Consider the following 24,029-nt stretch of genomic DNA (forward strand, 5'->3'; position numbering starts at 1 on the left):
GGGTATATAAGGGTTGTTGCGTTCTGTATTCGTGGAAAACAACTGCTGCACGTCTACAAAAGTTATTGCCGCTTCCTCTGGAGATGGTCCGTCAACTCGACAATGCTGTTTGTCATGGGGTGGTGGCTTTACGAAATTCCGGCATGAAACAGCATGCTATTGCTTGGCAGTATGGCATCACTCAAGGTCAGGTATCAAAGATCCTGAAACGAAATGCTCAGAGGGGTGTCCCTACTCCAATACTGAGGCCAGGACGTCCCGGCAGAACCACAAGGAGGGATGATTGCCAGCTGCACCGGTTAGTCTGCAATGGCCGTAGCAAGTCAGCTAATCGGCTTATGGCTGAGTGGCAGCAACTGACAAATGTGCCTGTATCCAGAAGGCTAGTCAACCAACGACTGGTTCAAGCAGGCTATTGTGCCAGGCATCCCCCGAGAAAGCCACGGCTGACCAGACAACACCACCAACGCCGATTGCAGTGGGCCAGAAAGCACCATCAATGGCAACCAGGACACTGGAATGACGTGATCTTCAGTGACGAGTCTAGATTTCTGGTCTATCGTCAAGATGGCCACGTCCGAGTGCGCAGACAAGTGCATGAAGCCTACAACAAAGATTGTATAGTGCCAAGAGTCCAAGCTGGAGGTGGTGGGGTGACCGTTTGTGCTGCTTTTCATGCAGGGGGAAAAACTGACCTGGTTGTTCTGAATGGAAACCTGAACCAGTTCAAGTACAGAGTCATTCTGGAAGAAAAATTGCTTCCACTTGCTCGTGCAGCCTTTTGAGGAAACTTTGTCTTCCAATATGACAATGCACAGCCTCATCGTCCTCACATAATCCAACACTTTCTTGCTGACCGTGGTGTAGAGCATATGGAGTGGCCTGCCATGTCCCCGGATATGAATCCGATAGAGAATTTGTGGGCAGAATTAACACATCAAATCGACAACTTGGACCAGCAGCCGACCTCTGTGCCTGAATTGCAGCAGACTATTGTCACTGCATGGCAAGCGATTCCTGTCCAACCCTTGGCAAATCTCGTGACCAGCATGCCTCAACGTGTACGTGCTCTCCTGAATGCTCGTGGGGGTTACACGAAGTACTGAACTGTAATTTTACTGTCCGTAATCCCAGTCGTAATTTATCCTTTGTTTTTGTTAAAAAAAAATTGGCTAATGTGCAAAATAAAGAGATACTTCTGGAAAACGTACAGAAGTTTAACACAGTACTGTCCGTGAATTGAGTTCGATATCAGTTTACATCACTTTCAAGGATCAATTTATTTGCTTCGAAATGTCAAATGTGGTTTTTGTTTCTTTTAAAGGTCACATTAACAAAATCTAGAATAGTTTCAACATAATTCCAATGAACTTTTGGTTCTAAGTCATCTTGAAAAGTAAGTTCACCCCCACAAAAAAAATATTCCATATTAAATGCCAAGTCTGTATATATATATATTGTAAATTGCTCTATAGTTCCGGAGCCTTTGTAGCTATGTGAAAGCTGATATTAAATTATCCCCGATTAGTGTGTGTGTGTGTGTGTGTGTGTGTGTGTGTGTGTGTGTGTGTGTGTGTTACAATAATATTAAATGTAAATTTTCCTTAGTCGGGAAGTGTTTTAGGCACCCACAAAAAATGGAAAACAAAAAATTGACGCCGGGCAACGCCAGGAACTCCTGCCTGTACAAGGTATAGGGAGCTTGCCAACTGATTGCTTCCGATGAAACGCAACTGAAGTATGGGCCGAAAACCACCTCACAGAATGCTGTGACTTAACAAAGGCCTTATCGGGTCATGGTGTGATCACCCCATGATGCTTGAATGTCAGACCAACGCAACATAACAAACCCATGATGGCACTTTCTTAAGAGATACTATCATTGGCTGAATAACTAGAACCTGATGTTGATGTATGTATCATCATTTTGCACTTGTTGCCATTGTCACCAAAATAGATAGACGATTATAAGAAAGCTTCAAAGTTATGTAATAATGGCATCAGGTTAGCCACTGTGCTCCCAGCATATATCCATCATATAAATATTTAGGAAAATATTCAAAACCTATTAGAGTTTTGCAGGAGGCTGCTCTTTATTTTTGATTCACAACTTTGTAATAACAATTGCCCTATATTGTTCTGCCTGTCCTTCAATGTATGTAGGAAACGAAGTGACAGCCAACCAGTAAAGACGGTCTTTTGCTCGAACAAAGAGACACCGAATAGAACTCCTGGCTCTGATCCCGTGCAGATACGACGTGTGAACTTTCAAACACTAGGTAAGAATACATCCCCATGTCCTAATAATGATATTATTATGTGGAAGAATAATGCCGCATCCCTCCTGCAAAGTGTATCTCTTGGTGATTCCTTCGTGGGGAGGTTGAGAGGTCATGTATATTCTATATGAGGTTTGACATATATATATATATCATTAGCTGATTTTGTCCATCCATAATGCTTTATTCTAAAGTATTTCTGCTGTCGTAGAATAACAAAAACAACCCTCCAGTGCGTCCATACAATTGGAAAGGTAATAATCAATTTACTTGGTTGAAAGCTAATGATCGATTGACTTGGAACAAAAATTTGTCTGTTAATCAAAAATATACCTGTTTTAAAAGGCTGTTTCCTTTCAAAAAAAACAAAATTTGGATTGAATAAAAGAAATTTGGACTGGATTGAGGAAGAAGAAGTTGGACCTCGAGCTTTATTGTAGCAATTCCAATGGTAACATTCATTATTCTACAACAACAGGAACCCTTTAGAAGCGCATGGAAGGAGATCACAAAATTATATGTAGTAATATTTCTTGAAGCAATGGAAAAATATATATAAATCATTTTACATCCTCAATAACAGATATAAAGTTCAATGCAATTTGTTCGTGAAGTACAGCATGCTGTCTTTTGTTCAAACTCATCGGCGAAGCAATGGGAGGCACGCCTAGTAATAATAGTAATAATAATAATAGTAATAATAATCTATCTATAATTCCAGTAATCTCTCTGTGTGTGTGTGTCTGTGTGTGTGTGTGTGTGTGTGTGTGTGTGTGTGTGTGTGTGTGTGTGTGTGTGTTTGTCTGTGACCGCTGTTTCTCGACAACCACGGGTCCGATATACTTGAAACCTGCCAGGTATATTGCTGGGGACCTGAGGATGTGCCTTTTCAAGGTTTCATATTAATCGGAGAAGTAGTTACCGAGCTATGGCGATTTAGCCGTTCGCCGTTCGCTTTGGCTTTGCGAATGGACCAAACCATTCATGTAAATAGAGGGGGGGGGTTCTGTGGTCGTTCGCTTTGGCTTTGCGAATGGACCAAACCATTTCATGTAAATAGAGGGGGGGGGGGGTTCTGTGGTCGTTACTGCCACGCGGTTTGGAATGTTTTTCCGAACGGGCACCCACGTACGGGCACGTCCTAGTAGTAATAATAATAATAATAACATTACTTATGAAGTGACGAATAATTATTTTTAAAAGCACATTAAAATTAAGTTCAAAATTTCGAAAAATAAGCAACATGTTTGCAGGAATAAATGTTGGCAGACAAAGTTCCTGATCAAGGAGCTTGCCATGAAAGGCCAAAACACCAACTTTGTTTTCAGGCTGCTTTGAAATGATATGAGGATTGAACCTCGGATCAATTGAACCATCTTGCTGCTGGTGATATGTGAGGGGCTGCCTCCGTCTCATCTTTCAAAGTTTTTTTTTCAGCTGAACTTGGATTTTCTTGATTCAAAAGAAAAGAAAATACTTTACCAGAGGACCACAAAGAGAGCCCTAACCCTTTTGCCAAAATGATTGACATTTCAAATAATTTCCATCTTCAAGAGTCCTGATGTTGATGTGGTCAGGTCTTAAAGTCATTGAGCACAAGGAAAAAAGAGGAATGAGCGAGGAGTGGTGGTGAGCGGTGATTCTGGATTTAGGTAGTTTCACCAGAAGGAACTTCTTATATTGTTCCTTCTGGTGAGCAAGATCCCATTTCCAATGGGATCTTTTAAGGCCTCAGGGACTTTTGGTTCTCTGGGTCTTTTGGGGTCTTAAGGATCTTAGAGGTCTTAACGGGTCTTTAAAGGTCGAAGGGGTTTCAGCATTCTGAAGAGTTTAAAGGTACATTTCAATAGTATGTGATACGTAATTAATTAATAGACGTACGTAATTAATGGACACAAAAACTATGCCTCACACACACACACACACACACACACACACACACACACACACACACACACACACACACACGTCATCCATTCATAGTAGATGGTTCAATGCAAAGTTTTGCACGAACATTCCGTGCATGTATGTGTACAAGTGTGAGCACACAACTATGCAATATTGCTATTTTATTTGTACGTGTGTGATTCTGTTTTGTGCAATGACATGCAACTCCATGAACATTTGCTCACCAGGAATGATGAACCATCCCCCAATCCCTGTGGAAGAATTGGATGATCACGTGGAAAGGCTAGTTGCTAATGATGGGCTGCGTTTTTCACAGGAATATGAGGTTTGTACAAAAAAAAGAAAAAATTGTGGGAGGGACCCGGGTGGGGAGGTTGAGAGGTGAAAGGTGTAGTTGAGGTATACAGTAGTCTACTCGGTCGGAGTAGTTGGTTAAGGGTTATGCAAATTTAGAATCCGAGAATATTGCTGGCTTTGCATTTATATAAATTGATTTGTTTACTTTGACATGTGAATGGTGTTTGAAAATGTATTTTTGTTTTCTAGAGTACAAAATGAACCTTCAGAAAACAAGTTGGTTCTTTGCCTTGCCAAAAACGAAAATCGATGTTGGGTAAACTGTACCTGTGCATGATAGGGGAGTTATAATGGAATTGTATAATTTATTGCAAGAGTTATGGGTTTAGAATGATTGTGGATAACTTGTTCAACAATGAAGAACAAATCGAACATTGATAAAAAGCATATATAAAATAGAGGCCTTCAAGATTATTGGAATCTTCCACGATGAAGTTGAGTCGATGGATCTATCACTTCGTCACTTCATACAGGTTGGTGGTCTCTCTGTCTTCTCCCACCTCCTTTTTAGTCTTGCAACCTCGCGCCCCTTCTGTGCTTTGCCCCCCTTAAGTTTCTGCAGGGCGTATGCGGTCCACCATCAAGCCTCTTCTGGTGATTGCTCACCTCCACTCATTTGTGCCTATTTTGCCAACCTGTTGAACAAACTTCCACATCCACCTCAATCTCATTACCTCGCGCTCGTGAAGCGATAAGTGGGATTAAGCGATTGGTGCGTATGTACGTACGTACGTATCTGCGTTTTTAAAATTCATCTTCTCGGCAACCGTTGGTCCGATTGACACGAAAGTTTCACCATAGTATGTGTCTACTCCTGTAGAATTTTTAGTGATAATTATGACATCGTACGTCACGTGGTATTGGCGCCATCTTGGAAAAACCAAAAACATTTGGTCCTCTATATCTCCGAAACCAAACGTGGCTCATTATAAAGAACTCTGCATGGAGAATAAGTGTCATTAAACTACGACGTCATCAGTGCCTTCATTATGATGTAACAATTTGACAAGTGCAACGTTTAGTCCGAGGATTTTGAAATTTCTTGAGCATGATCTACGCAACAATTATATTGGAGAATGTAAATCTATGGCGTCATCTGTCACGTGATCTGGCAGCCGTATTGGATCAAAGAAAAAGAAAAAAAAAACAGATGAGTTGGCTCGCATCAAGTTGCCTGCGCAGGGTAAGTATTCTATGAACGCCATCCAGTTCCCCTCAGTTCTTCAAGACAGCTGTTCACCCCTATCCATTGCCATGATATCCCCTAATCTTTTCTACCCCCACCCCAAGCCCACCTCCTTCCAAATTTCCTGCTTTTCCTTCCTGAGAGTTTTCTTCTGTATCAATGTCATCTTGTCCACCCCATGCATCCTACCCTACCCCTCTTTTCTCCCCACACCCATTGTTTGTCCAAGTTCCCCTCTATGTTGTCCTTCAACTCTGCTGTTGGTGTTTCCTCACATCTCTCTACTGTTCCTTTGGTTCTGTTGCATCCTGATCTGTTCTGTGTTCTAACCCTGCCACGAGCCTTGACCTTATATACAAAAACATATCTTTAGCTTCAGAGTTTATTTGTATTTATGTCTGAAAGAGCAATTTTAGCATGACATATAATACTAATTAGGCCTTGTCTTTATTATTGTGGGATTTTCTGGTGACTGCTATTTAAAAGCATGCCGGCAGTTGACCCAATTTGACACTGCGATACTCGAATAGTTCCTTGGAAAGGTGAGGGCTGTTTATGTTTAAAGTTGAAAGATTTGATTGTAATATTTTTCTTATTTTTTACATTGTCTATGTCTGATTTTACATTTTCACTCATGCTAAAAGTAGTACATATGTTTACAAAGACCTTTACATCAATCGCAAGGTCACTAGAAGACATCATGTGGGATTTTAAAATGTGATCCCAGCATAAAGAGCTTCAACATATTTGGATGTAAATTTGAAAAAGGACAAACTACTTGAAACTATTCTTCCAGAAACTTATTCAAACTTATTTTGACAAATTAAAATCTATTTTACACATAATTGTGTTCGTAGAAGGGTTGTCAAAGTAAAGTTCAAAACGAAAACAGCTAAAGTTGCTAGAGCAAGTGGAAATAGAAGCGTAGTTAGGCAGTTGTATCTATTTGGCATGTGAGAACATACTAATGTTATTTTTAAGTCTGTGTACCTGTTCTTAAGTCTGCTTTTGCATCGCAAGTAAAATATAGTGCCAACACAAATACAATCCTCGTCTTCCTCATTTTAAGGCAGATTCCTGCGCACTCACTCTTTTTTCACACCAGATATTCTTCATGTACATGTGCTTTCTCCTGCTTGTCATGCATCTTTGACTGTCTTTTCTCCTGATCATTCATGTGCTTTTTCTTAGCTGGGCACAGCCTGAACTATGTGGGATCTCGATATGGGGAGGAATCACCAGTTAACTGAGCCAAAAGTCATTTTGTTAATCAATTCACCAGATTTTACTTCTTCATTCCCCCCCTCCACTCCCTCCCTCGCTTAAGACAAGTTAAGGAGCCAGGCTTTGAGCTGCTATAAATGGACTTTGATTAACTGGGTTTGGTAATTTTGGTGCAATATGGGAGATTTGAATTAGTTAGTAAATTCAGGTGAGAACTGAGGATTTGGAAACAGGTGTCGTTTTGGTGTTTCAAAAGTGAGGTTTTGCATTCAGAGCGATGAATGATGAAGTGGCAGCCAGTTTAATTATTGATAATGTAGAACTATTAGATGGCAGATTTGGCTTAGCATGGAATTGAATTTAAGTGCTGTTGATCAAAGCAATCACTAGTACCTTTCAACTTAGAGTTCTTCAGCCTTGGGCACATCGTTCTTCTTAAACACAATATTTCTCATGGTATTATGTTTCCCACAGTCCATCGACCCAGGGCAGCAGTTCACGTGGGAGCACTCCAATATGGACGTTAACAAGGCCAAGAACCGCTATGCCAATGTCGTCGCATACGACCACTCACGTGTTCCCCTGTCCATTATTGAAGGTAGATTGCACAGGTACTTTCAGTGCCCATATAGATCTCCAGGAAAAGCTTCACAAATACTATTAAAAGCAATTCTTCTTTCATTTGCACTTTATGGAATGGAATCTACATTTCAGAAAAGTACATGCCTGTGCAAAAAATGCCATAATCCATTCGATTTTTAAAAATATACCATTTTGTATTGCTTGTTTTTTCAATGCAAGGGTCTGAGCTCATGGAGGAACTAAATGGTAAAAGTGCAGCATGTTTACAGAAGGAGGAAATTATGAATAACACAAAAATGAATTGTGGAATATGGTAATAATCTGCATTGCTAAAGAAGGGGAAAAGGTAAAGATGTGTTTGTCTTTGATGGAGATGTTGAAGTTGATACCAAAATTAACTTTGGCGCAGGAGGAGGCCATTCGGCCGATCATGTTTGTGTCACACCAACCCATCGTCCAAACATCATGCAATCACACACAAGCTACCGACCTACAAGTCTTGCCAATGTCCCCATACTCCTGTATTTCCAATGCCTCTAAGTACCTATGTAATTCCAATATAAACCTATCTATCCCCTCTACTGCCATTACCTTTCCAGGAAGAGCATTCCATGTATTAACTACTGTCTGATTGAAATACCCCTGCCTTAATACTTTCATAACTCTAATATTCTTTACCCTCCAGATAGTCCTCGAATCAATTGAGAAACCCTACATTGAACCCTCTCTATGGAAGCTATGTCCTTCCTGAGACGTGGTGACCAAAACTGAATACAATATTCGATATGAGGTCTCACTAAATTCTGATACAGTAATAACACTGCCTCTTCTGATATCTGATTTATTCCCCGAGAAATACAACTTCTTCTCCCACCCCCCCCCCCCCCCTTCCCACGCCACCTCCCCCCAAGCCCTCTCCCTCCCACACATTCCCGATGTCCCTGCTCTCAAATGTTGTGTTTATGTGCTTCCCCTTCTCTCCCCATCTTGTCTACCGCTCCCCTTTTTTATATACTTTGTTTGTCTGTTTGATTTGTTTGTGTGATTAATGTTCGCTCTTTCACGAGCCTCGATTGTGTACACAAAATAAAAAAAAATAAAAAAACTTAAAACCCTGTAGCTTTACTTATAGCTGCCTGGCACTGTGATGCCTGCTTACACCCCCCCCCCCTACCTGCCCCCCGCCCACCCTACCCCACATATATATTACCACCCCCAGATCGTTCTCCTGTGTGGCATGCTCCAAGCTTGCCCCTTGCATCATGTAATCTCTGTTTGCATTATTTTTACCCATCTCCAGCACCTTACATTTATTTCTCTATGTTAAACTGCATCTGCCAATCTTTTGCCCAATCTATGAAAATTTATTGACTTTTCTGAATCTGATCACAACCATCGCTGCTATCTATACCTTATCTCCAAACTTTTTGTCATCTGAAAATCAGAAAGTCCACTCTTAACCCCCACTATCCAAATTGTTGATGTAAATTAATAATAATGGTCCCACTATTGATCCTTGAGGTAGACTACTTACATCCTCCCAACCAGACATCCTCCCCCTCACAGCCAATCTTAGCTTCCTACCACGAATCCCATTTCCATTTAGCTACTCTACCAGCCAAACCACAGGCCCTTACCTTGGCTAACAACCTCTTATGTGGTACCTTTTGAAACGCCTTCTGAAACTCTAGAAATACTATATCCACTGCACTTCCCTCATCTACTCAATCCGAAACTGCTTCATAGAACTCCAATAGATTTGTTAAACATTATCTACCTTTGGTGAATCCTTACTGACTACCTTTAGTTTGTTTAAAATTATTTAAATGGTTCCTTATGGTTCCTTAAAATAAAAAGGCCCTGAATTAACATCTCCAACACCTTCCCACAACTGAAATCAAGCTAACAGGTCTACAGTTCACCAGTTCTTCTCTGGAACCTTTCTTAGATAGTGGTGTTACTTTTCTGGGCTTATCCGCTACCATCACACTTATCTGCTCTGCCACTCCCTCAATACATTTGGATGCATATTATCTTGTTCTGGAGCTTTATCATCCCTTAATTGTTTGAGCTGTTTCTTCATACATACTCTCTGCTATTAGAAGTTCCCCTGGCAGCTCCAGTGTAAATGTAGAAGCAAAAAAACAATATAATAAGTCTGCCATATCACCATCTTCATCCACCAATTCTCCTGTACGATTCCTCAATGGGCCTACACTCCTCTTGACCCTTTGTTTACCCCTGAGATACTTAAATAATGTCTTGCTGTTATGTGTAATATTGTTATGGTCCAAGTCAGTCCGAATAACTCTGGTCCCACCTCGGTGAGCCAGAAAGTGAACACGACTGTCCCTTGTATAAGAGACCTTCTGTTGGATCCCGTGTCCAGAGCCGTGTTACTGTATAGATTGAGGTCCTTTGTACGTGCTGATAGGCAGTTATATGACAGATCTTATCTTTGGCCGAGCCTACAAAGTCAGGTGATGCGATGTTATTGATGCAGTACTAACTACATAAATCCCCCCAGAGCCACCACATGAAACCATCGTGAGCATGCAGGATGAGTCATAGACAAAATAAATTGAACAAGTATATTTCGAAAGAAAAGCACATGTACAAAACAAGTGATCATTCAATAATTCCACAGTTACCCATTATGCGATACTCGTGCCCTCACAAGGATAAGATATACAGTCAACTTAAGCAAACAACCAGGGCCCGCATATGCTCAACAGAGATGTAGACACAATTGGAGGAGTGACAAGATGGCCCCGCCCTAACCTGGCGTGACGGACTCTGGAAAGCCCAGTGCATCCCTCTCGGTGGATGCATAAGCTGTTGGCCTGTCTGATACCAAACACCAGTGGCCACATGGTTCGCACCAACTACCCTCCAGTGCACTGATATGTAAAGTTGCCTCCCTGCTCTCCAGTATGTCCGTAACAAGCTCATCTTGAACGGCATGACCCAGCTCACCCAAAATCAATGCAGCATGCCCAGAACACCAGTGCCAACGCTGCAATCCATGCAGAACCGTCTATCACTAGAGGTGAGGTGAGGCGAGGCGATGAGGAAGTAACTCCAGGATCAACAACCGCATACCGACTCAAACGTGAAATAATTGATGCTTACATTCCTTGTCCCCCAGTACAGCCAATCTTGATCCGCTTGGATCGAGTCTGATTGGCTTCTTGATCTGGATGAGATGTCCCCCTGAATGGTGGCATTAAAAAAGGGTGTAAAAGCGTAGGTGTTTCTAAAAACATGTTTTCACGTTTTCATTTTGGGGTATTTTGTGTAGATCGGCGACAATTTTTTTTTAATTGTGAAAAGGTTGAGTGTGAATACTTTCTGAAGGCGCTGCATCAGGAGATATATGCTCCTCAAGATAATCTCCTTTTCTACAAATAAATATAGGCAGTGGGACACGATGTCCTTTTGCCAAGGAGCAGTATCACCACTGCAGTAAACGTATTTCGATCCTAGCCTACAAGTTTTCAGATATCTCACTATGTGATCATGTAGAACATTGCATTGCTGACAAATATCCATCACATCTTCCTTAGTCTGCTTTCAACCTATGTGAGGTTGTGTGTGTATTCATATTAGCTACTTTTTAATGAAATATCTCAAAACATAAAAGGCTATTAACTGCAAATGCCTGCTGTCTGTACTGCACAACATACAAATACTTGTAAGAGAAAATTGTTAATCTGTGAATGCAGAACACACACATATATATATATATATATATATATATATATTGGTGCAACTCTTGAAACTGCAATCATTTACATCCATTACCTGACAACTTCTTCACCATCTCCTAGTTTAGTAGAGATGTTTCAATGTTTGAATGGCATAGAATGTTGTAGTTTGGCTTCATCATAATGTAGCGACAATTGTCAAAATGATAGTCAACTATAAGAATGTTGAGAATGATTCTTGGCATGATTTTAATTTTTTGACTGATGAAAAGGCGTATATTAAGGGAACTCTGCAAGCAAATTTGCCTCTCTTAGGAGGACATTAATTCTATATGATCAAATTCCTGATGTGCCTTGCTCCTTTTTTTGCAGGAATCCCGGGCAGCGATTACATCAATGCCAACTACATGGATGGCTATCGCCGTCAGAATGCATACATTGCAACGCAAGGCCCACTGCCTGAAACGTTTGCAGATTTTTGGCGCATGGTCTGGGAGCAGAGAAGTGCCACAATTGTTACTATGACCCGACTTGAAGAGAGAGGGCGGGTCAGAATGGGATGTGGGAGGGATTGAGTGCTGCATTACTGCATATTTATTAATGTACATTTGTTCAACATATGACACACTATAACTCTAATATTTACCCTCACCAGAGGAGAGGGTATTACATTTGGGTCCGATTGTTGTTACTTGGCAAAAAAAATTTTCGACAAGTATGTTGACCACTCCGGTTTGTGTGAGTTTGTTTGTCTGTCCGCTCACTTATACTTGCCTACAGGTCACATTTTTTAAACCGATCTTCACAAAACTTCACCAAATGGTAGAGTTTGTGGTCCAACAAAATCCTACTTATTTTTAAGGTCAAAAGGTCAAAAAGTCCACATAGGCCAAAGGTCAACCACTTTTTCCATATTTCTAAAATCCTCAATTTTCATTCAATTGACTTGAAATTTGAACGGAATTTCATATAAGGTGACTGAATTTTAACCACCAACTATTTTTGAGATCAACATAGGCCAAAAGGTCAACATAGGCCGAAGGTCAACCACTTTTCCCAAATTTCTAAAATCCTCAATTTTCATCCGATTGACTTGAAATTTGAATAGGATTTACATATCAGCTAACTAAATTCATCCACCAACTATTTTGAGATCAACATAGGTCAAAAGGTCAACATAGGCCTAAGGTCAACCACTTTTTCACTAATTTCTAAAATCCTCAATTTTCAACCGATTGACTTGAAATTTGAATAGGATTTGCATATCAGCATGCTGAAACCAACCACCAACTATTTTTGAGGTCAACATGGTAAACAAAGGCCAAATTTATAAAATTGTCAATTTTCATCCGATGAACTTAAAATTTGAATACTATTTGCATATCAGGTCACTGAGTTCAACCAACAATTATTTTTGAGGTCAAAAGGATGCTCTACTGACTGCCATTCTACTTTGTTCTATTTTGCCAACTGTCAGTGATTTTTCATTTGTCTGTCTGTCTGTCTATTTGTTTGTCTGCACAGAACATGAGTATGCTTTTCTCTGCAACCATTGGTCCGATTGCCAATAGTTTTCACCATAGGAGCACCTCCTCCTGTATAATTTTTTTAATGACAGTTATGACGTCATATGTCACGTGGTATGGGCGCCATCTTGGAAAAACCGAAAAAATTTGCATCTCTATATCTCTGAAACCACTCCATGGGAAAAACGAAAACATGGCTTATTTTCAAGTACTCCCTATGAGGAATAACATATGTTCATGATGATGTCACCGGTGCCTTCATTATGACATCATAATTAGATGAGTAGAACGCTTGATCCGATCAGTTTGAAATTTATTGAGCATGATCTACACAAGAATTGTACGGGAGAATTAAATTGATGACGTCATCCGTTACGTGGTTGGGCAGCCCTATTGGATTTAACATAAATCTACATCATCAAAAAATCAAATAAACACAGCAGCTAATAAACTCCACACAAAATACATCACATAAACACGTCCTGGTGAGTCTCTGCAATCACTGATTGCTCGTTCTTGTCGTATTTGTAATGGGCCTTTCCTGTTTTTCTTGACATGCTACTCCTGATGTGATGGGGCTCTATCTCAGTTTGTTGAGCAGCGAAGATACGGTAACTAGTGTATGATCAAATAATGGAAATTATGATCAAATAATGGAAATTATCCAGACATAACAGGGCAAGTTAATGCAAGGGAATATTCCTCAGTAAGCTCGTGATTCTACAATGATGAAACAAATTGAGGTGGGAAAATATATTGGGACCAGTGATCATAACATTGATAGATCTAATCTTCTGCTGAGAGTAGTAAAGTAACAAAAATACTTTTCATGAAGGCTTAATGAGGGAATTGGTGGGGAACTTCAGTAAAGCTGAAAAGGGGTAGAACAATGCAGCACAGCTTGAAGGTTTAGAAAAAGTGAGTTACAACTGAGATGACAACTTTCACTAAAAGCGTAGTTTGTATCGGAAGAGCTTGCCAGATAGAGTCGTGGAAGCAAGGAAAGTTAATCATTTCAAAACTGATTATATAAAAACCGAAAAGTCACAAGAATATTTGAGGACATATGACTGGGATGTGCAGACATGCGTGAGTAAGTACCTGCTTGAATAGAGTGTACTTGTGATGCTTGTGTTGACACATGTGCTCAGTTGTATCTAAAAACCACTTGCATGTTACACTCTTAATGTTTTCGTTCTTCATTTTGCTCTCGCCATTCCGTGGAGTCACAATTCTTTTCTTTTTTTTTCTTTTTTTTCTTTTCCACACCACTCTTCCTCCCACATCCTATTTTGTTCCAAATAACATTTAGAAAAGGCATATAGGCTGCAACCTCCCAGGCAATAGATAAACATACCAGCTCTCTTGAAACAATAGATCTCAAATTTAATATTAGGGTGGAGCAATAGCATGGGTTAAACTCATTTATGCATATGTAAACAAATCTACATATATACTGTATATACAGCATATATATATATATATATATATATACACTACCAGTCAAAAGTTTTAGAACACCTAAATTTTTCCAGATTTTATTGAAATTTACGCAGTTTAATGTCCAGTGAATAACCTGAAATGGTACAAAGGTAAGCAGTAAACTGCTTGAGGTTTAAAAAAAAAAGTTTAGGTTAGCAAAAACGGGGAAATAATGTAAATTGCACAGTTATATTGTAAAAAGAAGGCCTTCTTCAGGGAACAAGTAATGGGTTAACAACTTACAGCTGTTCTGCAGCAATGCAAGTAAATTAAGCCTTGAAAGTTGATGCATACAATTCCTACAGGTGTCCCAACCTCTGATGAATACTTGATTACAAACCCCCTATCTGTATAAAAGCAGTATTGGAACAGACTGTTATTACACCCTCTGAAGCATTATTAACGCACAGGTTGTAAACCTGGTGCGTTATAGCGTTTGCCTGGGAATTTCGGGCGCTCAAAAGTGAAGCTAGTTTCTGTCACCCATTTCTGTCGCTCATTTCTGTCGCTCATTTCTGTCGCTCAGATGTGTAAACATGACGTCATCAAATCTATATTTATAGGATAGGTTATAGGAGATATATATGTTATAGGATAGGAATATAGGACCCAAATGACCCAGAGGACCCAAATGACCCAGAGGACCCAAATGACCCAGAGGACCCAAATGACCCAGAGGACCCAAATGACCCAAATGACCCAGAGGACCCAAATGACCCAGAGGACCCAAATGACCCAGAGGACCCAAATGACCCAGAGGACCCAAATGACCCAGAGGACCCAAATGACCCAGAGGACCCAAATGACCCAGAGGACCCAAATGACCCAAATGACCCAGAGGACCCAAATGACCCAAATGACCCAGAGGACCCAAATGACCCAGAGGACCCAAATGACCCAGAGGACCCAAATGACCCAAATGACCCAGAGGACCCAAATGACCCAGACGACCCAAATGACCCAAATGACCCAGAGGACCCAAATGACCCAGAGGACCCAAATGACCCAGAGGACCCAAATGACCCAGAGGACCCAAATGACCCAGAGGACCCAAATGACCCAGAGGACCCAAATGACCCAGAGGACCCAAATGACCCAGAGGACCCAAATGACCCAGAGGACCCAAATGACCCAGAGGACCCAAATGACCCAGAGGACCCAGAGGACCCAGAGGACCCAAATGACCCAGAGGACCCAAATGACCCAGAGGACCCAAATGACCCAGAGGACCCAAATGACCCAGAGGACCCAAATGACCCAGAGGACCCAAATGACCCAGAGGACCCAAATGACCCAGAGGACCCAAATGACCCAGAGGACCCAAATGACCCAGAGGACCCAAATGACCCAGAGGACCCAGAGGACCCAGAGGACCCAAATGACCCAGAGGACCCAAATGACCCAAATGACCCAGAGGACCCAAATGACCCAGAGGACCCAAATGACCCAGAGGACCCAAATGACCCAGAGGACCCAAATGACCCAGAGGACCCAAATGACCCAGAGGACCCAAATGACCCAGAGGACCCAAATGACCCAAATGACCCAGAGGACCCAAATGACCCAGAGGACCCAAATGACCCAGAGGACCCAAATGACCCAGAGGACCCAAATGACCCAGAGGACCCAAATGACCCAGAGGACCCAGAGGACCCAAATGACCCAAATGACCCAGAGGACCCAAATGACCCAGAGGACCCAAATGACCCAGAGGACCCAAATGACCCAGAGGACCCAAATGACCCAGAGGACCCAAATGACCCAGAGGACCCAAATGACCCAAATGACCCAGAGGACCCAGAGGACCCAAATGACCCAGAGGACCCAGAGGACCCAAATGACCCAGAGGACCCAAATGACCCAGAGGACCCAGAGGACCCAGAGGACCCAAATGACCCAGAGGACCCAAATGACCCAAATGACCCAGAGGACCCAAATGACCCAGAGGACCCAAATGACCCAGAGGACCCAAATGACCCAAATGACCCAGAGGACCCAAATGACCCAAATGACCCAGAGGACCCAAATGACCCAGAGGACCCAAATGACCCAGAGGACCCAAATGACCCAGAGGACCCAAATTCTATGTATGTTTCTATGATGATGTATGTTTTGGTGAAAGTACATAATGTGAATACTAGTAGCAATTTTACAAAAACCATGGCATAATTTCAAATCTTGACCCGAGATGATAATTATGCTACATCATAATTTCCATGTGCCAACCTGGGCGGAATCCAAGTGGATTCACTTGACTTGTTTGGACAATATTGCACTGCAGGAAGTAGGATATTGGAAACTGGACGAAACTCTGACAGGAAGAGGTCTGGCAGACCCAAAGCCACAACAGAATCAGAAGACAAGTTTCTGAGAGTCAACAGCTTGCATGATAGGCGGCTCACAGGACAAGAGCTTCAAGCACAGCTTAACACTGGTCGAAGTAAGCAAGTCTCAGTTTCAAGTGTGAAGAGAAAACTTCAAGCTGCAGGTTTGACAGGTCGAGTGGCAGTAAGAAAGCCATTACTAAGAAGGCAAAATAAGAAAAAGAGGCTTGCCTGGGCCAGAAGCACCACCAGTGGACTACTGAAGACTGGAAGAAGGTCTTATGGACCAATAAATCAAAATTTGAAATCTTTGGTTCATCACGCAGGGTTTTTGTACACTGTCGAGTAGGTGAAAGGATGGTTCCTCAGTGTGTGCCACCAACTGTCAAACATGGAGGAGGAAGCGTGATGGTCTGGGGCTCTTTTGCTGGATCCAGAGTCGGCGACTTGCACAGAGTGACTGGCACCCTGAACCACACGGGCTAACACGGCATTTTGCAGCGCCATGCAATACCCTCTTTTATACGCCTAGTTGGTCAGGGGTTCATCCTACAGCAAGATAATGACCCTAAACACACGTCCAGGCTTTGTCAAAACTACTTTCGAGGAAAAGAACAAGACGGTAGGCTTCAAATCATGGAATGGCCAGCGCAGTCTCCAGACTTAAACCCCATCTGGCTGGTTTGGGATGAACTGGACAGAAGGGTGAAAGCAAAGCAACCTACAAGTGCAACACATTTGTGGGAACTTCTGCAACAGTGTTGGGAAGGACTTCCCAAACAATATTTGATTTCCATTGTAGAAAGAATGCCACGAGTGTGTTCGGCGGTTATATCTGCAAAAGGTGGCTCCTTTGCTGAGTCAAAAATTTAAATTAAATTTTGTTAAACAAAATGATTCTATGTTTTCTTTTTTATCTCCAATTGTTTATTTGTTCTATGCTTAATTTCAGAGTACATTGAGACATTAAACTGCGTAAATTTCAATAAAAACTGGAAAAATTGAGGTGTTCTAAAACTTTTGACAGGTAGTGTATATTCTAGCATGACTCGCCTCACCACACGTCGTTTCAGAGGGATAGCCATCTTTGACCGTTTCGGTGTCTTTTGGGTCTTTTGGGTCTTCAGGGCCATTTGGGTCTTCAGTGTCTTTTGGATCCTCTGGGCTTTTAAGGGTATTTTGGGTTTTTGGGGTGTTTTGGGTCTTTGGGGTCTGCAGGGTCTTCGGGGTCTGCAGGGTCTTCATGGTCTTTAAGCGTCTTTGTGGTCCTGAGTGTTTTGGGTATTCAGGGTGTTTTGTGTCTTCGGGGTCTTTTGGGTCTTCCGAGTCTTCGGAGTGTTTTGGGTCTTCGGGGTCTTTTGGGTCTTCGGGGTGTTTTGGGTCTTTGTGGTCTTTTGGGTGTTTGGGGTCTTCGGGGTCTTTTGGATCTTCGGGGTGTTTTGGGTCTTTTGGGTATTTTGGGTCTTTTCGGTCTTCGAGGCCATTTGGGTCTTCAAGGGTATTTTTGGTCTTTCGGGTGTTTTGTGGTCTTCAGGGTCTTGGGGGAATTAAAGGGTCGTCAAAGGTCTGAGGGGTCTCAGCAGTCTAAACGTAATTAAGAGCGTTAATTAAGAGGGTGTTAATTTTATCTGACGAAGAGAATACGATTGCGTCGCATATAAACATAACGACATAACCATATACGTTTGCTCTATTATAATTTGGCCAAAAATATTGGCACCCTTGCACTTTTTTCAAATAATGCGCCATTTCTTCCAGAAAATTATTGTAATTAAAAAATATTTTGGTGTCCAAAAATGTGTTTCTTTTCTTTGCAGTGGAACAAAACAAAAAAAAAGCTGAAAACATTAATAAATCTTTGCTTATTCCACACAGAAATCCTAAAATGGCCCGGACAATATTATTGGCACCTTTTATAAGTTGTTAGAAATAATTCGATTTCAAGCAGGTGATTCTCCTTTACCTTGGAATTGAACTCACCTGTGGTGAGATGCAGGTGCCTGCAATATATAAATCACTCAATCAACCAGTTTGAATAGAGAAAAGGAGTCATTCTGCTGTTTTGTGTTACTGTGTGTACCGTCAAAGGTACACCGTCAAAGGTGTACCCAATGAGCTCTCCCAATGAGCAGGGAGAAAAGAAAGAAAACCAGAGAATTTTCTGAAGAGGTGAGGCACAAGATTGTTGCTCAGCATGGATAATCTCAAGGCTACAAGTCCATCTCCAGAGACCCTGATGTTCCTGTGACCACCGAACGCAATGTTATCAGGAAGTTTAGGGGCCATGGCACTGTAGCCAACCTCCCTGGACGTGGTCGCAAGAGGATACTTGATCGAAGATTGCAGCGAATAATTGTTTTGAATGGTGGAGAAAACACCTCGATCAACTATCAAACATATTCAAGCTGACCTTCAGACACAAGGGACGACAGTTTCAACCCGCACCATCCGTCGCCAACTCAATGAAAGGGGGTTATATGGTAGGAGACCCAGGAGGACCCCACTGCGAAGAAAGCCCAACTGGACTTTTCCTAAACACACCTGAACAAGTCAAAAATCTTCTGGGAGAATGTCCTGTGGACAGATGAGACCAAATTAGAGCTTTTAGGTAAAGCACATCATCTCTATATTTACAAAAAGCAAAATGAAGCCTTCAAAGAAAAGAACAGCTTCCCTACAGTCAAACATGGAGGAGGTTCAGTAATGTTTTGGGGTTGCTGTGCTGCCTGTGGCACTGGGTGCCTTGAATGTGTGCATGGCATCATGAAATCAGGAGATTACCAAGGCATTTTGAAGCGCAATGTTAAACCTAGTGTCAGAGAGCTGGGTCTCCGTCGACGGTAATGGGTCTTGCAGCAGGATATGACCCCAAACACACTTCAAAAAGCATCCAGGAATGGTTCAAGACAAAATACTGGACTGTTCTGAAGTGGCCAGCAATGAGTCCAGATCTAAATCCAATTGAACACCTGTGGGGAGATCTGAAAACAGCAGTTGGGAGAAGGCACCCTTAAAATCTGGGAGAACTGGAGCAGTTTGTACAAGAAGAGAGGGCCAAACTGCCAGTAGAGAGGTGTAGGAAGCTCATTCATGGCTCGAGGAAGTTCTTGACAACAGTTGTTTTGTCCAAAGCATGTGATATCAAATATTAAGGCTTGGGTGTCAATAATTTTGTCAATGCCATTTCTTTTTATTTTCTGATTTAAAAGGAGATATTAAGTTCTGAATCAAAAACACAGGTTCTGTAATATTAACAGTGAAAGAAAGAATTGTGGAGACCAAATACTTTTGTCAATTTTAACTTATATTTCGAGAAAATTGTGCAAGGGTGCCAATATTTTTGGCCACGACTGTACATACGACTGTACATTTTGGTGTGTGTGTGTATATATATATTTATATTTATATATATATATATGTGTGTGTGTGTGTGCGTGTGCGTGTTCGTGCGCGAGCGAGCGAGCGCGCATGCAAGTTGTTGGTGTTAGTTTACTATCTCCGCACGTGGTGAGTTTCAGGAGATGGAACTGACACCTCCCAGGTCTCAACGTATCCACCTGCGTTAGATGTCTCTCTGTGTGTGTGTGTATATTATGTATATATATATATTGTTATGGATCTCAGAAACGTCGGCTCTCCCCTTATCAAGAGGGGGTTAATCCCCTTGTCTTTTATCTGGCCGACGCGATCCTGGAAGTTATAACGTCCTTCCCGGGCAGCGTTAGGTAGGGTTGTTAGGACTAGGGATTCGCTATTACCTAAGTACTAACGCTGACCGGAAACGAGGGAATAACTCCAGCTCGAATCACGGATATTGTTGGAATATGCCGAGCGGATAGCAATCAGCGACCCTAGCTGTTAACAAGGACTAACCCGATTATCACGGTTCCTAATCGTGCCACGTTTACCCAATGGAGAAAAGACTAGGACGATCGGATTAAGAGGAAACCAGAAATAACAAGGCAATTTATTTACAATGTACAAAGAAGAGGAAAAGAAAGGAATGTACAAGAAAGAGGAAGGAAAAGTACACAGGGCAGCCTTAGACAGTCTTATTCTATTCCCTGGACACGGGCCCGATCGCTCTCAGATTCGGCCCCAGACTTCAGACTCACGCGGGGATGCAGATGGTAGGGTGGAAGGTCCGGCGATGGTGTTCAGGCTCCGGTCCGGCTCCGGTCCTCGACCCGTACCAGGCGATGAAGGTGGACGGCAGACAGCCCTCTGCGTAGCGGACAATTATCGTGACGGGGAAAGGCTGGTATACTGGCGGTTATACGTAGCGCTTTTCGCACACATCCTCCCAAAGCAGCCGCCTCAATCAAAGCTCATAACGCGAGTTCTTTAGCGCGCTCTCCAACGAGTCCTTTATGAATGTCAACTTTCCCCCAGCGAGTCCTTCTCATAAGTCCTCAATAAGCCAACCTTCCAACAAGTCCTCTTTAATGCGAGTGAGCTCAGGCAGTCCTCTTCATCAGTCCTCCTCTTGGTAAAGCGCGTATACTCTCGAGTCCTCTCAATACCAATCTTTGGCTTCAGTCCTCTTTAAGGGCTTTGCGTGCGCGGTTTTATAAGCCAAGCCAGTGAACGCTCTGGAAGCCCAAACCACGCCCGGTCAGGTGGCCCCACCTCAGCCCTGGTTGGCTGGTGTTGGCTTACCGGCTCCGCCCTGATGGCTGGTTGACGTGGCCGCACCTCCATCCTGGCGCTCCGCCCCCTTTTTCGGGCTTTAGCTCATGGCTTTTCGGGCTGGGTTGAGTGAGCCCAAGGGCAGCGAAGGCTGCTGGCAAAGGAGCGTACCAAATTGGGAGGGCCGATGGGGCTCAGACTGGAGAGCGCTTAATGGCGTCGCTTGGAGGGAGGCTGCAAAATCGATGAGGGGCCTACTCTTATTTGTTTGACGCAACGCAGATGCAACTATTGGGAATGGCCTTATCTAAACACAGACTATGAAATAACTGACGTCCTAAGGTGACCTACGTGTTGCTTGTGGCCTACCTATGGGGTGCTACCTTTAACCTTTAATGATGTTATAGTTACAAGTGTGGGTTCTCAAAACCGCAACACTGCACCCCTCCTTTTGCCAGGCTCGGCCCGAGCCGAATCGATACCTGGGTCAGGACTACTTTTACATCTACATGTGACACTTAGGTGTAGTTTCCCTCTACATTTAACCTCACCCTGAGTGCGACAGTTTTAACACTAGATTAGTCCCACCTGCTGCATTGTGTCCTACCTAACTGACTCACGCCCACAATTAACCGAATTACGGAATGGTTTTCAAACTATAGATAAAGCCAGTGGGGAGCATGTTATTTACAAGACACTACTAATTAATTTACAACTACAACCCAGGACCTGTCTTTTGTGGGAAAAATAAGAGAGATTTTGAGAAGAGGAAATGCCAATTGCAATGCACTGCACCGATACACCATACACCCATATGCACCTAAATAATAAAATGCACACAAAGCACCATCATGAAAAATGCACAGTCATCACATTTCAATAATTCTGGATGACGCCTTGTGCTTGTTTTGACTGCTGGGCCGATGGATCTTGGCTGCATCTTCTTCTTACTTGATGTTAATTAATAAAAAAAGGGCACAACCCGTGTCCGCTTTTTTATTTATGGCCAGCAGGGCCAGCGTAGGTGGTCCGCCTGCATGGCATGTGCGCCACTTAGGAACAGTGGTCCGCAAGCAAGATACCTCTGGCAGCAATGGTCTGCTCCAGCAAAGGTGCCAGGCCACAGAATGTGTGGTCCAAAGGTGCCAGGCCACAGAATGTGTGGTCCAAAGGTGCCAGGCCACAGAACGTGTGGTCCATATGGTGTATCAGTGCAGGCAGGCAGGCAGGCAGCAGGGTGCAGGCAGCAAGAGTGCGGCTGCAATGCTCAGGGCACCTGCACACTCCCCTCGCACAAAAGACCAAAGGTCCATGAGTGGGGAAGGAAGACAAAGCAGAGGTTAGCGGGTGGGACGGGGGACATAGAGGGGGGGGGGGGGGAATGGCGCAAGGGTACACATCAAAACAAGGCAATGCGACATGAAGGGCGTGGGAGAGCGATCTGAGAAAGCTCGTCCCTACTCGTACGTCACCCCCCATGTCAACCTACACTACCCTTGCCCTTCCCCATATTTACACAATTTACAAATCCGTCTCTACTGTCTCGTCCCCCATATCTCCCCGAAACCAAATTCGTCCCCAATCCCTCCCAAGAAGGAAGGGATGGAATAAACACAATGTCAAACTCCATCATGATGCGTCTTTACCATCCAAATACTTGCAAAATCTGGTGTGGAGTCCTATCACCTCAGTGAGTGGATGCGGATGGTGTGAAGAGATTTTCTCCTAACTATACTCTAATTGACATTAACTCTTTACTCTACCCGGGGTCTTCCCCTGCCAATCAATTGGCCATCTTTAAACTATGCGGTTCTACAAACCAATTCCCATTGACCATACTGTGGTGCTCTACCAATTTGGGGTCTCACTCCCCCATTTTTTCCATCTGTGCCCTCGCACAATTTCAGGGCTGGTTCGTGTGGCGCTACTAGCAGGTCTACTTACCTGCGCACCTCCACCACTGAAGTCGCCACCCGAGCTTGCCTAGCTCCTGTGACTACCTAACTGGGGAAGGCCCTCCCTGGCTCTTACCCCCTAATGCCTCCTCTGGCATTGGGCTACCCGGGTCCTCCCTTGGAATCCTCGGACCCCACTGAACTCTACTGAACTCTACCTGGCTCCCAGAGCCTACCTGCGGCCTCACCTGGCCGACAGACTACCAGTGGCGGAGTGCTCATCTAACCACACGTACCAATTAAGCCACACGCCCAGCCATTTCCATTCACTTATGCACCCATCTAAGCAATACTCTCCTACTACACGCACCACAGATGTCAATATCCAACAAATTTACCTACTCCCTCTACCTAACTTTAAACTACCCTCCCCGGGTATTCGTGAAGGGGTCCCTCCTTCCCCCATTCACTCTTTCGCACCATGCACTCCACTCCACTCATTCCACACTACTCACTCCACACCATTTATTCCATACCACCAAGCTCTCTTGCACACTCTTGTGCTCTCATTCCTGTCCTGCGCTTGCACCCCATGCAAGGCAATCACTCAATACACAATTCAACACATCCTCAATACTCCACTCATACACTTTCACACACACACATCATTCAAGAGCATTGCCTCTCAATTCCCCATTTTCTCACCAGCACCACCAAGACTCTCATTCCAATTCCTCATTTGCGCATAAAGCGCATCCTCATACTCACACACACAGCATCATCTGACTAGCTATTTCCCCTGATACTAGTGCTTCCCTGTCTTCCCTTTACACTAAGCACATCCCTCGTCATTATCAACCACCTAATCTCTCTACGTCCCCCCGACCTGTACAAAGTCACTACTTAAATCTCAAGTCTCCTAAAGTCATC

General features: G+C 43.1%; 1 protein-coding gene across 1 annotated transcript in view; it reads left to right on the top strand.

Annotated features, from left to right (window-relative positions):
• Window positions 1-24,029, top strand: part of LOC137428581 (receptor-type tyrosine-protein phosphatase delta) — a 417,416-nt gene that overhangs the window by 249,913 nt on the left and 143,474 nt on the right. The window contains exons 18-21 of the mRNA XM_078777195.1: window positions 2,164-2,279; window positions 4,415-4,512; window positions 7,429-7,552; window positions 11,616-11,791. Coding sequence (XP_078633321.1) covers window positions 2,164-2,279; window positions 4,415-4,512; window positions 7,429-7,552; window positions 11,616-11,791 — 514 coding nt within the window. The remainder of the gene's footprint in view (window positions 1-2,163; window positions 2,280-4,414; window positions 4,513-7,428; window positions 7,553-11,615; window positions 11,792-24,029) is intronic.

Source organism: Myxine glutinosa, chromosome 1, assembly GCF_964187855.1.
Source record: "Myxine glutinosa chromosome 1, kmMyxGlut1.1, whole genome shotgun sequence".
Classification (NCBI taxonomy): domain Eukaryota; kingdom Metazoa; phylum Chordata; class Myxini; order Myxiniformes; family Myxinidae; genus Myxine; species Myxine glutinosa.